Source organism: Cyclospora cayetanensis, unplaced genomic scaffold (assembly GCF_002999335.1).
Source record: "Cyclospora cayetanensis isolate NF1_C8 unplaced genomic scaffold, CcayRef3 CcayRef3_contig_156, whole genome shotgun sequence".
Lineage (NCBI taxonomy): Eukaryota > Apicomplexa > Conoidasida > Eucoccidiorida > Eimeriidae > Cyclospora > Cyclospora cayetanensis.
Genome location: NW_020312099.1, coordinates 61,388 through 77,491, shown reverse-complemented (window position 1 = coordinate 77,491; position 16,104 = coordinate 61,388). Strand labels below are relative to the sequence as shown.

General features: G+C 53.8%; 1 protein-coding gene across 1 annotated transcript; it reads right to left on the bottom strand.

The window, feature by feature from the left end:
• Window positions 1-3,727: 3,727 nt before the first annotated feature.
• LOC34621636 lies at window positions 3,728-12,637 on the bottom strand. Its single transcript, XM_026336950.1, has 10 exons — window positions 11,321-12,637; window positions 9,663-10,228; window positions 8,582-9,599; window positions 6,300-7,658; window positions 5,595-6,123; window positions 5,267-5,305; window positions 4,929-5,002; window positions 4,413-4,548; window positions 4,129-4,212; window positions 3,728-3,783 (listed from the first exon to the last, which is right to left on the bottom strand). Exons 1-10 carry the CDS (start codon window positions 12,635-12,637, stop codon window positions 3,728-3,730), a joined length of 5,178 nt encoding a protein of 1,725 aa, XP_026192735.1.
• Between the last annotated feature and the right edge of the window lie 3,467 nt (window positions 12,638-16,104).

Genomic DNA, 16,104 nt, shown 5'->3' with positions numbered 1-16,104 from the left:
CCATGGCATACCTAGGATCACGCCATGGTGCATCGGTCCAATATAGAATCCACGGACCATACTGAGAAAACCTTTAACCCAATTTGAAGTGCTGTACCTTGCCTTATTCTTTTGAATAAGTGCAAGTCTTTGGGCCTATGAGTGAACGTGCAAATTGTACTTTACGCCTTGTCGTCGATTAAAGAGATGTAACTTCACATCCGATGCCAAGCAACACCAAGAGCTCTTGTTTATTAATGTGATCTTGCATCAGCGCAAAACTGACCTGTGATAAGCCCCAAGCTGTGACTACCATCTGTAGAACCCCTCAGTACGCCATGGCTTGCGCTGGAGACTTCATGTTTCTTTAATGCGGCTATTTGCTCGCCAACCAGCCTGCAGCCGCAAGGCCCAGTCAAGTGCCTTAACTAATCCAGAAGAAACGTGCACGCCGCAGCGCTAATGCTACAAGGGAGGCCGGACTTTGGAAAGGCGATCTACGGTTTAAGCTGCACATTTGCTTTGCCTCTCTACGGGGATTCTTGGATGAATTGATAATTGTTGAAGCAACCCTGCAAGCAACGATCCACGGCATGGCGTGCATTCGACCTGGCAGGTGGCCTTGGTCACACCCTCAGTTTCAAATCCGGCTTTATGCGCGCGGTTGCAGTTCACCATTATATGACTAAATCTCTTACAAGAGAAGCATGTGTATTGTTGATGGGCTATCGGGGTGATTAAAGGGCGGCTTACCTTTGGAATCCTTTTCTCGCTCGCCTTACACTGTAGGCTAGAGTTGTTTGACACAGCACCAATATCCACGTGCTTTGAATCGCGCGTTGGCTCTTCATTTACAGCCAAAGATGCAGATGTTGCTTTGATTTGATCCTGAAATATTGATAGGCTTATTGTTTATAGATTCTTCACTGCCCAGTCAGCTAATTTCAGAGTCGTGGATCATCATGCAAGCACCTGAGGTTACTCTCTGGGGGCACCTGCGATACACCGTTGACAAGTCAGCTGTTCATCTACGTGTTGGTTTGTGCAAATCAAAGCTTCGCATTTAGCAGTACATAGATATGTTGATGGTCCCGTGCTTCAGCGATCTCAAATTTTTCTAGAACGTGCTATTTAAGAGATTGTTCTACACCAATGAGTCAAGGCTTGGTTGGTGGCTTTAACCGTAGTAATCCCTGGGAGCAAACATTCTCTATGTGGATAAAGTTACTGCAGAGGTACCTCATTAACCCATACAGATGAGGCAAGGAACACTTGCTTCTCTATATCTGAAGGTTTTGAAACGGGGTACATCTCCAATCGGCTTATGAAACTTCAGATACTTGCCATCTTTGCACCCATCATACTTTTCTCGTCGGCACAGCCCCACTACCGCATCCATACACATTTCGACAGCTGACAAATCATGCTTTTTACCAGCTCTAGAGCCACTGAGTGCGATTCAACTTGCAGGTCGTCCTCTGCTAACCCAACACACCCGTTGGTATAGTTGTCTGATTTCGTTTGCCAACAATCTGGAAAGTACACCCTTTGACGATGGTTATTGACAAAGCTCTTGTTAAAATTCAGTGTTTCAACACATCCGCACTCAGTAGATGAGCGGGAAGCAGCTGCACCCAGCCATGTGGCTCTACCAACTGCGATGCTCCATCTAAGGTCTTCAGTGTGGGCATACTTCCCCACACAGGCAATACAGTACTGTCAGGAAACCATCAGTGTTTTCCCGGAAAATTATCCGCCTTGCCTGACTACGCCAATCAGAGCTCTCGGGGTAAGGGGCAAGCTAAGGCTTGCATTGCTATACCGTCTACGCACTCCGAGCTCTCGCAGTTACTTGCACATCGCATCTAACGAACACGCACACAGTCTTGCGTCGTGATGCATCGAGCTAACAAGCCCACAACAAGTAAGATATACGACAACCAAGTCAACAAGTCAGTCTTCAACAGTTCTTTGTTGAATTTAATTAGTGTGAAGGGAAGTGTTGAAGGATAGCTTTACCCGCTACAACCGAGGCTCTCAGTACGAGGACTAATGGAAGTGGGTTAAGACTAGTGGCGAGCTACAGTACATTGGGACAAATTGCAGGCTCAATAAGTAATACGTAGAGTACCTCATGAAAAGAGCTCTATTTCAAGTCTTCCACGCCTGTAACTTCTTGTTTCTAGCACCAATGCAATCAATGGGCGCAGAAGCGATCTTCGGTCTGCTTAGAACACTGCGAAGCAAATATTTTGGCGGGCCAGTGCCCCTGTTGCCTCATACTGTCCTCTGATTCCCAATAGCAGTCCTTTCCAAATATCCTGCACTTGATTTTGTGTTTTGCAAGAGCAGACTCCCGTTCTGTAGAGAAGCAAACTATTAGATCCAGCTCCTTCACTAGGGAGCCGGTTGAGCAGTTAACACTTAGCATACATCTTTCCCTGTGCTTGTGCATGAAAGGGTCGAGAAGCAGAAAAAAATAGATTGCCAGGATACGCCAATGTAACTCTCGAAACCTTATCGGGTAGTCAGGAAGAACACGCATCCGCACGCGTGATATACTTCTTTCGCACTGCTTAGTTAAGCAGAAACAATGTTCCACTTCTCTGGATCCAGCTGTCGTATTCCCTGCTAGCTTGTAGCTACGCTCACCAGCGAACTTATGAAGCGCAACACTTGCAACGCTCCTCCTACGGCCCTCAAAAATAGAGCCCCAGCCCAAGCGTATGAAAACTTGGGAAGTTATGAATCGTCCCATTTCGATATATTTCGTGTTCAAATTCTTGAGAATAGGGAAAATCACTCCAATGATAAACTGACAACCGGGTTTCCAGCGCTAACAGATTCGCACATTCGTAGGGAGTGAAATGGTCCACCGGCGCATAGTACACATCCTCACAGTACGGAGCTGGTCCTTCTAAGCATCAAATAGAAGGCACGGCAGGTTCAGTAACTTTCCCCCTACACTAGCAGCAAGCAGATAGGCTGCTCTAGCAGTGAAACCCACCTTAACCTGTTTTCAACGCTTCGTGCTTTGCGCGTTACTGTGTACTCCTAAATCGCGGCAGCAGCACAGCTGTGCTAAATCCCCAAATATGCACACATGGTCTAAACTAAACATCACAAGCGACTGTGCGTGCTCAGAGCCTGTGCTTGTAACACACAGCTAACCTATTGAAGAGTGTACCAGGTGATGCATTGCGTCCACCACGCGGCACCACGTTGGCTAGGACAAAGAATAGACTCCGCAGGCCAAAGCACAAGACGGGGCGTAGCTGCCATTGCTGTTGTCCCTTTGGTAGTTACGCAGCAGTTACATGAAACAGTTAGGTGGGAGGACAGCAACAATCAAAGTGGCAATTGTGTTCACAGGGACTCCTGTGGTAATGCACGGAAGCCACTATGTCCTGCAGCTTCCTATACCACAGCATTCCCCAATCAGTAGTCCACGCGGACCAGACACATCTTGATAGGGTGGGAGGTAGTAGCGACCTCGCCCACAGCTAAAAAGTGCCTGTACTATAGGAGAGAGCTAGGTTGGACCATCCCTGTAGCTGGGTTCATGCTCTAGCCAACATGTGCGCTGGAAGAAGCAGTAGCTGGCAAGCTGGTCAGTCACGGCCAGAAGAAGGCATCTACCTGTCGCTACTGTAGCAGACGCCGTACTAATCTTGGCCCCAAAAGAAACCGGTCCTACTCCTCTTCACAGCCAACACAGAGGATTAGCCAATAATTATGCTCCAATCTGTTAGTCCGCACCCTCGAGCGGCCCATGACTGAAACGGCTGTTTTTCACTGAGAAACCTGCGTCGCAAGACAACGAAATTCATGGTCGAGCGCCTTTACTTGGAGAGCTGGAACATATGCGCTTTGGGTGAGGGCCACCTAGAGCGGAGCGATAGACTCCCGACAGCGTAGAACACCCCCCCAAAGTAACGGTGAATGCACAGCGCTATCAGAGGAGCTGGGGGCGAGGCAGACAAAAATGTGGAAAAGCGGAAAACATCCCACTCAAAGGAAGGCAGCATGCTACACAGCAGACAAATGAGGAGCAGGAAATGGGTCCTGGAAAAATACAAAGGAGGAGCTAGGTATACAAGATGCAAGGAAGGACTTGAAAGATCCAAATAATTGAGAATCGCCACTTACCAAGCAACGAGGGGTCTAGAGGCCGGCCCTGCGCCTTCTTCTTTCGAGACCGTCCCTTCCCTTGACTGGCTTCCCCGCTGACCGCTACGCAACGGATTCACATAACATGCTCAATTCGAAAGTGAGCAGCAGAGCATCAAACACTCAGATCTAAAGCCAGTCCTTCACTGCTTACAGATGTTTTCTTTTTTCCCCTAACGCGCCTATACCATGCCCTCTGTGGTGTCGCTACACCCACGTGTATAAAGGATAAGCACAATGTGCCGCAAAATAAAATAACGCACCTGGAGCCCCTCCTTTTTCCTCCTGAGGCCTCTTTGCGTATTTGTCATTCGTCATAACGAAGTTTTCAGCGAAGAGGCGGAGATGCTTGTGGGCAGGGAAGCTCTCTAATAAGAAGTCTTCCACGTCAAGTGGATTCTGAGGCACGCTCGCACACCACGAAATTCGCGACATCACGAATACCTTAAGATTCAACGTCGCAACCCGTCTTACAATTAGAGAGCCGTTCAAGCTAGAGCAAAAGGGGAAGCAAAACTTTGCAAGCCGACAGAGGTGCTTTGTATTTGTATTGCGCATCGTCACACAAATGCTCCTCCTCTCAGTGATTGAAGCAAGATTTTACTTGGGTAAGCCCTCCCTCTAACTGGACATCGGGGGAGATGCTCAGGGCAGGCACTGAGATATCCAAAATGTGGATTAATGGAGGATGAAAGGCAGAGACTGTAATACACGCCGCGGCATGTGAAGCAGAAAATGTGTTGGGGTGTAGGACTATTCAGCTGGACCGAGAGACTTACGTTCATGGTGGCTAAGTACTCCAAGATTGGAAAATCCAGCGGCAGCTCACACTCCGCTAGCAGGCCCTTCCATTCTGGAGCAGCCAGATGCAAAGCAGTCACAGTACGCCTTTGATAATACCCTCTCAGATTCAAAAGGACCAGTGCCGTGAGGAACCCTCCTGTGTGCAGCCTCATTAAAAGAAGTCACGCCCTGTGTTTGGCATCGATGTTCCTGCCTCTGATAATCCCTTAAGATTTGACCTGAAGACTCTGCTCTCCTGCTCCCCAACCGCTCCTGATGCCCTGCCCCCGATTCTCATTAAATTTTTCCGCCTTCCAGTGCCACGACACCTTACCCTGCAACTGAGCAGTCGGACGCTTGGGTGTCTCCACGTCTGCAAAGAATGCGGCAACAATGTTTAGCCATCAAGATGATCAATCAAGGCCTCGCAAGTGTGTAGTAATGTATCGACAGAACCTAGCACCAGCCAGCAGCCCCGTCGAAAAGCGACTCTACAAAGTCCTTACCTGGAGTGGGCTCGAGAATAGAGGGAAATTCCTCCACAGCTGACCGACCAGAACCTGTTGCAGCACAAGCCCACAGATTGCACGTCCTTGTGACAATGTAAATCCCAAATTTGGGACCCCGCTACTCCTGAACGTCGCTAGATATCGAGAACCAACCTGCAGGAAGTGCTGCCGCAGTCCTAGGCGCTGCATCTCCATTGCGTTTTGCGGTTCCAGCAGCAGTTCGCGGTTGCTGCTGCTGCTGCAGTGGGGATGGCGATGAAAGAGCAGCAGCGAGGCCCTTAGGGGCCCCTTGCGCCCAGGCTGTGCCGCCCAAGGGTAGAGTCGAGCCCTCCCTTTTGTTCTGTGCGGCTGCAGCAATAAAATCTTGCAGAGACTGCGTGTTCCCCTTCACTTTCCCCTTTGGACCAGCCCCAGCCCGTCTGCCTCCCGCAGCAACAGCTCCCTCATGAACAGCAGTAGGTGAGGTAGCAGCAGCAGCAGCTGCTGCTGCTGTTGAACCCGGGGTTACAGCAGGGGTCCCTGAGCCACTACTGTGGCTGTTTGTGGCCCCCTCAATCAGGTCAGGGAAGTCCTCAGAAGAACCCACTAACAGGGCCCCGGGGGCCCCCCATCCCAATGGTCCATCGTTGTCTTTACGCTGCGGAACAGCCCAACGCATAAGAGCGGCTGAGGCTTCCTGCTGCTGGCGCTGCTGTGGCAACACGCAACACACCCGAAGGACGACACCAAACGTAGAGAATCATCCCCGCAATGAGAGAACATCCTGCAAGCAGAAGCGGGAAGAAAGAAGGGGAAGGAAGGTATGTGGCAGTCCAAGTCTGCAGCAGCGAAACCAGCAACCGCAACCCATAGCCTTACTGCCTGCATTGCCGCCTCCTCCTCTTTTTTCTTCTCTTCCAATTCCTTCGACTGCTCAGCACTCTGTAACTCCATTACCTCCTTCAGCGTGACATTAGGTCTGCTTGCGGCTGCTGCAGCAACAGACACCCACGGTGCCGGTCCACCCATCACGGCGCGTCGCTGCTGCTCACCGGAGGGGCCCTCCCCAGGCCCACGTTTCCCCTGTTGCTGCTGCTGTTGCTGCTGCTGTTGCTGCTGCTGTTGCTGTTTGGAGGCCTTTGAGTCCGACTCGGGCTGTTTAGGCTCCTGCTGCTGCTTCTGCTGCTCCTTCTTGCGCTGGCTCTTCTGGCCCGCAACTTCCCAGCCGCCCTTCACTGAGTCAGCTGCACCAGCCATAGCAGCAGCTGGCTTTGCTCTGTTGTTGCCGGCAAGAGGCTTGTCTTGCGTTACTTTGTGCTGCGATTTATCTTGCAGCTTCAATTGGCGCTGCTGTTGCTGCTGCTGCTGCTTGGTCTCGTGCTGTTGCCTTTCTTGTTGCTTCTCTTGCTGCCGCTTCTCCCCCTGTTTCTGCTGCTGCTTGTCCTGCTGTTGCTGTTGCTTCTCTTGCTGCTGCTGCTGCTTCTTCTGTCGTTCTTGTCGGCACGACTCTTCCACCGTAGCTGACCAGGTCCTAGGATGTGAGGAAGGAGAATCACCCTGCTCCGCTTGTTGTTTTTGTTGCTGCTGCTTCTGATCCTGCTCTTTCATTTGCAGCTTTATTTGTTCGTGCTGAGCCTGCTCCTGCTGCAGCTGCCGCTGGTGCAGGTGCTGCGCTCCGGCCAGTGAACCAATGGGTTGCTGCATCAGCTGCTGCAGCTCCTCCTCCTCTTCCACCAGCTGCTGCTGATGCTCTTCTGATTGCTGGCCATGAGGCCCCCCAATCCCCAGGAGATTCTTCAGTGTAGACGTCATTTGGGCCGTACGGCCCGCAAGCCCGTGATGCAGCTGCAACTGCTGCTGCTGCTGCTGCTGCTGCTGCTGCTGCTGCCGCTCTCCAGGGGCTGCTGGCACTTGAGGCCGATGAAGGGATTCTGACGGCTGCTGCTGTAGTATGAAGAAGGGCGGCTGTTGTTGTTGCTGTTGTTGCTGCTGTTCCTGCAGCGACAGGCCTGTCCGCCGCATCCACATTTCCCACGCAGTTGCGTCCTCACCCCCAACAGCTGCAGCAGCAGTGGCGACTGCCGTTTGTGCGACTGCAGCTGTCAGGTCGTCGGGAGCACGAGTCACCGAAGAGGCCCTCTCTGGCGCCAGAGGATCGCCAAGTCCAAAGGCTCCCCCATCACAGTCAACGCCAAGAGTGCCTCCAGTGCCTTCACCCCAACCCATCGGATGCGGCTGCTGCAGCACACATCACAAAAACAACGAAACGTCCCGTAGTGAGCACCAGAAGGCGCAGCCTTAAGACCCACAGAAGGGACAGAGCAACTTACTTCCCACAGTCGGAAACTAGGTGGCGCTGCAGCTGGTGCTGTAGCAGAGCCTTCGGACGGCTGTCTCCGTCTTTGTTGCAGCTGATGCTGCCGCTGCTGCATCAGCCTTTCCCTTTGGGTTTGTTGCTGCTGCTGCAGGAGCCGCTGCTGCACGGCTTGGATATCGGGGAGCGTGGTGAACGGCGGGGGCCCCCCCGCAGGGTATATTAGGCCAAAGGGTATCCATGGCATATTAGGCCCCCAACGCATCAAGAGATGATCAGAAAAGTAGTTTCGCTGCCACCAACTGTGCATGTCTTTACCGCTAAAGGGACCCCTCTGAGTTCCGCTCGGATCGCGGTAGTACCAGATGCTGCTGTTGATATTCAGGGAGCCCTGAGAAAGGCTTAAAAGGCTGTCAACCGTGCCGCTGCCAAGCTCCTGTTGCCCCTGAGGGACCGTTAATGGAGGCCCCACCAAGAGGGATTGTAGATCGAACTCGCGCTGGTGTTGCTGCTGCTGCTGCTGCAAAGTGGTCGCAAATAAGTCTGCACCTGCCGAGCGACCGCCCAGGGGCCCCGGAGCAATGGGGGCCCTCTGTGGGGGCCCTATAGCCTGTGGAAGCTGATGCTGCTGCTGCATCTGTTGCTCCTGCTGTGCCTGCTGCAGCAGGGCCTGCTGCTGGCGCAGGCGTGCGAGGGTGTAAGGCGCTTGAAGCTCCGTGTCTCCTTGTGAGTTGTCTTGGCGCTGTTGTTGCTGCACTGCGGTAGTGGCAGATGTGAGGGTCCCAGCAATAGGCACAGGTATCCGTGTACCGCCTATAGGCTGTTGCTGCTGCTGCTGCTGCGCTGCTGCTGCTGCTGCTGCTGCCATGTATTGCGACAGAGCAGCCGCAGCAGCAGCGCGTGCAGGCCCGCTGGTTCGGAGGGAGTGAACGTGCGCTGCCAAGGCATGCAACTGTTCGCCATCCATTTCGCTGGCGAGTAGCCGCTGCAAGGATCCTGCAGATACATCATCTAGCGATTCCTTCGTTTTGCTGCTGCTGGGGCTGCTAACTGATGCCCCAGAGCCAAGCGCTGCTGCGGCTATGCCACCTGTTGCCAGTGCCCTGTCTTGCATGTGCTGCAGCTCGCCTGCCAGCTGCCCCCGTTCCAAGAGCGACTCAACTCTAGAGAAGTTGCACACTGGCAGCGAGGACCCCCGCTGCGGCTCCTGCTGCTGCTGCTGCTGTTGCTGCTGGTGATCGACAAAAGATCGTACCTCTGGATCAAGGCTAGGCCAAGAACGGGCTGAATCCTCCCCCAGCTGCTGCAGCAGACTTAGAGGCTGCTGTTGCTGCTGGGGCTGGGCCTGCTGCTTAGGCTTGCGCTTGATAATTGGTTCTTCTGCCCAGAACGCAGCGACGGACGGAGACAGCTCTTGTCCTCTAGAACTGAAGAATGAATTTACTTGATACTGCTGCTGCTGCTGCTGCTCTTCTGCGTGCTGCAGCAACAGCTGGCGAGTCTCGTGCTGAGCCCAAGTGTCGCGCTGCTTATCCAAAGAAACAATACGGGAAGGCTCCCCCAAAAGGCCGCTCTCTGAGTCCTCCACATCCCGCTGCTGTCGCCCCTCTTGAGGAGCAGACGAGAGGGGGGGCGCAGAAACAGAAGCGAAGTCAATGTCGAAGCACTCCTTGTGACCACCTCGTTGAACCTCTGGTGCAGGCTGTTGCTGCTGCGCATACAACCCGGAAAGTTTCTCCGCAGCATCGTAGACTGCAGCATCAGCAGCACTCGCTGCAGCTGCAGCAGTTGCTGCTGTCTCTCCCTCATCACTGTGCAAATCGCCGTGGGCACTACCATCGGCAGATGGCGGTTCGCCCTCCCCACTCGCTTCAGGCCCTTGCTGCTGTTGCTGTTGCTGCCGCTGCTGCTGCCGCTGTTGCTGCTGCATCCTGGAAATAGGGCCTGCTCCTGCGTTCGACAGCTTGGAGCCACCAAGTGCAGCAACTGCAGCAGCTCCTACACCTCCTGAAGTTGCCACGCCTTCGTCTGCCGGGATATCCCTGGAAGAAGCGCGTCTGCTGCTGCGGCTAGCAGCAATCCCCGTGCGGCCCCATACACCGCAGCCCGGAGTAGGTGTTCCTCCTCCTGCTGCTGCCGCCGCTGCTGCTGCTTCCACCCCATCTGCATGCACCGCGTCGCTGTCTCCTTTGAATCTGTGCTGCTGCCTTCCCTCTAATTCTCCGTGCGGTTCACCCGCGCCTGAAGCCCAAGAAGGGGTACTCCTAGGGGGCCTTATTGTGGTTTTTTCTGCCACGTCTACTGCAAGGGGTGCTGCCGTTTCTCCTCTCGGAAAGCGCAACGGCCAGTCCAAACTCCGGGCAGAAGACGAACTCGCCGGGGTGTCTGCCTCAGTGGGCCCCCGCACAAGAGCGCCCCGACCCCACAACCGCCGGCTGGCGTCGCCCCCCTGCGAATGGTGTGGCGGGGGCCCCTGCTGCTGGGGAGCACCTGCCTGATGGGGGCCCTCGTGCACATCAGACGCGTCCCCAAACACGCGACGGCCTAGCGGAAGTCGCTGCTGCTGCTGTTGGAGCGCCCCTTCCTGCTCTCCACCACCCACAGCAGACCGCGTCCCCCGCAGCGGCAAAGCCTGCACAACGGGGGCCCGCGAGGGGGGCCCCCCCCCTAAAGGAGGGCCCCCCCCTGAGGCGCTCGAGAAGTCTCCTGACCCGTGGGTGCCCTCCGCGAGCGCTGCGGCATCCGCACATAAAGAAGCACTCAAGACGCAACTCAGGACCCTTGTCGACGGGTGTTCCTACGTACCAGCGTGTGAGCTGCACTGCGCGTAGAAAATGCCAGAATAACGCGCGATCCTCTATCGCACGAACCAACTAAGGCACCTACGACCCACGCTAGGCACAACATGCTCTTACATTCTTGAAGACGGCGGTGGTCCTCCCGCAACTGCGACTGCTGAGGATTGCTGAGGGGCTCGGCTGGATCCAGAGACCCTCCTGGATCCCCCTGAGGGGGCTGTTGCAGCCCCCGAAGAGGCCACTGGCCGAGCGCTTGCTGCTGCTGCTGCTGCTGCTGCTGCTGCTGCTGCTGGTCTCCTCCACGAAAGTGCGGAGTAGCACGATCACCGACTGCAGGTTGGGGCGCCTGCTTTTGCGTAATACACGCACACATACACATACACATACACATACACATACACATACACACACATACACATACACATACACATACACACACAGTTATTACATATACACATTCTCATACGCACACAGTTATGCACACATGCACACAGTCATAACACAAGGGTCTTTTACTACGAGGGCGCGCGCATCGCGAGTGTCTAAATGCGAGACCCTGCTGCGCTAGCCTCTGCATCTCGTCTAAGGATCTCCCCAAAACGGCAGCTTCTGCCTTCATCCGTGCGGCAGAGCAGCCCCTGAGCTGAGCGCCTCTTGGCGGTGGAGTGCAGTGGGAAGATGCCAGCGGATAAGGGTGTTATGCGACAGGGACGTCATCGCGCATGCGCCTTAGCGGACGGTGACTGCTCAAAAAGGCTACTTGCTACAGTATTCTACGATCATCTTACTGCGCGCACGGGATGCCCAGCCGGCTGCTGCGGCTGTGGTTGCTGCTGCTGCGAGGGTGGCTGGGGCAACTTCAGAGACTCCAGCGAGGCCGCAAAGAAGGCAGTAGGATGAGATGGGCGCTGCTGCGCCCTTACAGCCCTCACTTCCGCTGCATCTCTCTCCCGCTGTTGCAGATGGATTGCCAAAAGCTGTTGCAGCGTATATACCACCCCGGCGATGGCCGCTGGCATCTCGACTGCCGTCTCTTGCTCCTCTTCCTGCTGCGTCGCCTCTGGTGCCGCCGTTTCGAGGTCTTTGGCGGGAGTTTTGTCGGGAAATGAGCCCGCAGAAGTGCAGGCAAGGCCGGCAGAGAGTGCCCCCCCTGAGACGGGGGGGGGATCCGCTTGCGGCTTCGCGTGCACTTCCCCCTTCGTGGCTGCTCCTGTTTGCCCCGCTGGTGGCGAGGGAGCAGCCGCTGCGCCTCCTGCTGCAGGTCCAACCCGCTTGAGGCCCCACAAAGTGGGCTTCTGATGCTGCTGGCGCTGCAGAAGCTCCTGTTGCTGCTGGTGCGAGAGGTTCCTGGTGAAAACAGAAGCCGTGACGGGAGTATCGTCCTTGGGCGGAGCAGCCGCGGGTGTGAAGAAACCAGCAGCGAGGCTGTTTGGGGTGGTGGTGGCCCCGAGCCCCTGAAGCACCAGTGGGGATGCCTTTGCATGCGGAAGGCGCCGTTGCTGCTGCTGTTGCTGCCCGCCAGAGGCGTTTGCAGGCGCGCCGCTGCTGCTGCTGCTGCTTCCGGTGTCTTCTGCTAAAGAAGCAGTAGCAGGAACTTCCCACCTCCGCCGCGTGGGAGCAGCAGCGGGGCTGGCACTCTTTGCAGCGGACAGATCGGCGGCTGACGCAGCCACGACTTTCGCTGCCGCTGAAACTGGTGAGCTGCCTGCCCCCAGGCCTGCTAACAGTCCTGTAGCCACCACCCCAATACTCGCGCCTCCCTGCTGCTGCAGGGCACCAGGAGGCCCCTCCGCTGCACTGACAGGAACACTACGAATTGAGGGCGTGTCACGAAGCTTAATTGAGCCCAACAGAGCATCCAGTGTCTTCGGTTTTGTTGAGGGGCCTCCGGAGGGCCCAGGAGGAGCCGCTAAAGCGCTCCCTGTCGAGGCAGACGTGCTACTTCCGCTGGGTACCCCTCTTACAAGGTTCCCCGCGGCAGCAAATCCCCGCCTCTGAGCAGAAGCGGAAGCAGCACTTCCACCGATGCTGTTGTTGGTGCTGCTATTGATTCCAGCTGTTGGGCGTGGCCGCCCAACGCCTGCTGCAGGCCTAGGCTGGTACATACTCCTGCTGTCTCCTTCCGTCTCCTCTTTGCGTACAGTAAGCGCCCCTTACACACGCCGGGACGCACAGATGGAGCTAATTTGGGAGGCAAAGGCGGGAAAGCCCTCCCACCCGCTGTCCGTATACTACTAGGGAAGTCAGAAAGGGGGCTAGCTAGACGCGCCGCACCAGAGGGGGAACTTTAGCAGAGGAAGATGCACCAAGAGATGATATCCACAGTTTTCGTGCAAAAGATGCTATTGTTTCCAAAGCATGCGGGCGGCTTCCGTTTCCCCAGCTGCCTTGACTGCTGCAGACACAGTTGGCGCGTGGCCTGAAGGAACATGCGGGGGCCCCTCCTCGGCTCAGGGCCCCAGGTGTGAGGCACGGGATAGGGCCCCCACTCCGTAAGCTCTAGGCGGCGGCAGGGTCCACCTGGAGACCCGAAGAGGGGAATAGTGCAAGGATTGGGAGACGCAGCACGAGGGCAGAGAGGGGGTAGCAGTGACTGCACGTGGCAGAGGAGGCAGATAGAGGAGGAACCAAGGGAAGCAGCTGCTGCGGCACTGAGAGTTTGCCGGAAAGGCAGAGCGCAGGAACTCCAGGTAGGAGAGGAAGATTGAGCAGAGGAAGAAGCACAAGAAGATTTAGAATGCTACCGAGCACAATGTAAGAGGGGACGCCCACAGAGCCCTTAGTTCGGGATTTTGGAGAAAGAAGGCGGGTGTTTGGGGTGTTTGTGTGAAACAGAGTAGGAGAGGGTGACAGCTGGATTAACATCCATATAATGGCATTCAAGACCCCGTCAAAACGCAGAAATTAAAGGATTTAACTGATCAAAACCCCTGCAGCAGACAACGGTAGCAACTGCAGCAGCCGCTGCTGCTGCTGCTGCGTAGTTGCTGCTGCTGCGTAGTTGCTCTACAGGCGCTTCGAAAAACTGGCTCCCGCATCTCCTCCAAATTTTAGTGATGTGTCTCTTTGTAAGTTATGCGGTAATAACCCCTTTTAGTGCCAGAGAAATCTGAAGGGCACATATAAGGTGGATGGCAGTGTATCAAGTGAGCAGCAACTACAACAAAAACATGTGCAGCAACACACCGTCGTCAATTGGCTATTGCTTTTGCTTTAATCTTAAGGCTGGTACCACGAAAAAGACAAGGCAGAGCTTTACTAGAGTTTGGCTGATAACTGAAGAGCTGATTCCCCAACTTGGGCGCTATCAGTAAACCATATTTGCCATAGTACTCAAGAAACGCTTCAATTGAGGCCTTCGTAGGGTGACATTTTACTCCGAATCCACTATAAACTTAATGCAGAGCTGTTGAGTAGTTTTCATAAAACACTTCCCCCTTCCCTCTTCGCATATTTTATCAGAATTCCCTACGAGGGGAAAGGCACAGCTAGGGTGAGGATTGCTGCACCCTCTTTGCACTCCCAGCATTCACAGCTACTTACACATCGCATCTAACGGGCACGCACAGCCTTGAATCTTAAAGGAATTGAGCTAAGAGTACTCCGCAACAAAGATGGTAAATGGACACCGAAACCAATTAGTCGATTCTGTACTGGTTCTCATTCAAATAAATTTTGTGTAGTAGAAAGTGTTTAACTGTAGCTTAGCTCGTTATTTCTTTCCTCCTCACTTGACGTATACACCCTCTTGTGCCATACCCACACGCCGAGACCACCTACGTGCAACTCAGCAAAAGGCTTCCCACCCAATGGCATTTAGAAATGAGAAGAAAGTGCAAAGCAGAGAAGCAAGGTATGCTCTTACTGCTACAGCAAAATCGACGGGAAAAAAAAGAAAGACACATACTGTAGTCCGAACGAGGAACCAAACCCACACGATCAAAGCGGCGGGATGCCTCACTGTCGTCAGAGAAAACAGAAGGCTAATGAAGTGTGTAGCAAGAATCATAAAGACACAAGCCCAGCAGTGCTTCCGTGCCTCGTAGAGAATCTTTGTATGCAAATATAGCCTAGTTATGAAGCACAGTTTATTGAAACTCCACATAGAAAGGCATAAGGAAGAAAATGGAGACCACACAGCTGAGAGGGCCTGCACATAGATCTGAGTACAGAGAACACCGAAACAATAATACACGGCAACTTATCAGGCATTACCCAGAGATAACAGTAGCCATTTCAGACCTAGCAAGTGCTTCGGAAGGGCAATTGTCAGGGAACCAGATGCTGCCTATGGCGACCAGCGTTGTAATTCCAACAAAGCCGCAAATTTTTCCGGCAGGTTATGAAGCCCGTGGCTGCTCCTCTGTCAGCCTCTTAGGTTGGCAGTTCCCACCCCATTTCACTAGAATTTTCTACCCACCGTGTCTCAGTGCTCTACAGTCGTGAAATCCAGCACATTCATGGCTCCCTGCGCGTCCTTCGCCAATACGAGTCATTTGCCTCCACTGCAGAGCCTGCACACGCCTCGCAGGCTGAAAATTCTTTGGGAATCTAATCATGATATTGTTCATTCATGGGAAATACATCGAGTAGCAAATATAGACGGTCTGTCAGAAGACGCCAAATGATCCTTGCCACCCTTCCACAAGCATTTTCGCCTGGTCACATTCCAGTGCATTTCATTATGCCTGCTGATCCAGCAAGACCATATCTCCGAGGTTGAAACACGCAGCCGATTGCCACTTATCATGGCACACTGCTTATCTCTCTCGAGTTTTGCGCATACACTATCGTGCACTCTTCAGCTTCTGTCTTAATCCCTCCTCTGCAAACGGAGGCGGCGGACGTTGGCCTACTATATCCAGGCCCGGATCGGAGACAAGCTTCTCTGCGTAAGTCAACGATGCAGGACAGCAACGGCTAAACGATTAAACTAGCGTGTCATGAAACATCTCAAATTCAAGCAAGACTCAAACCAAGCAATTGAATTTGTGTGGTCAGAGACAGGCAAGTACTGCAGAACAGTGCGGTTGATGCGCTCAGTCCACCCACCCTCCTTAGGATAGCCCAAAGCGGCTATATTCTTGCCAGTAAGTAGGCACGTCATAATGGCACGTCAGAATCCACTTAGGAGATGTGGGTCTCTATCCATACTGACACTTCTGCGGCGTTGGAGAAGCTTTCAAAGATGAGTCAAACATAGAGCTGAAGCAAGCGAGGGCCTATTTGCTAAGTTTTGTCGGTGTCCACGTGGATATTATCCTGACCCATGACCTCCAGCATGCCAACAATAAAGTCCATGGTCAGATCAGGTTAACGTGCATCAGAGCTCGGACGACTTTGCAAAAGTCCGTGTTTTAAAGAAATTTGTTGCTTCAGGTGCTGGCGATGTGGATATGACATTGCATCTCCTCTTCCGCAAAGCGCATCCCAGGCCACCAGAAGGACTGTGAGAGCATTTCCACTGGAGTGTGGATCCTACAATAGCATGGAAGAGCATGATCATGTGCTCTGGGCAAAAAAGCACTGAGGAGGGAAGCCGGACTGCAAGAACAACGGAGTTTCCACTTTG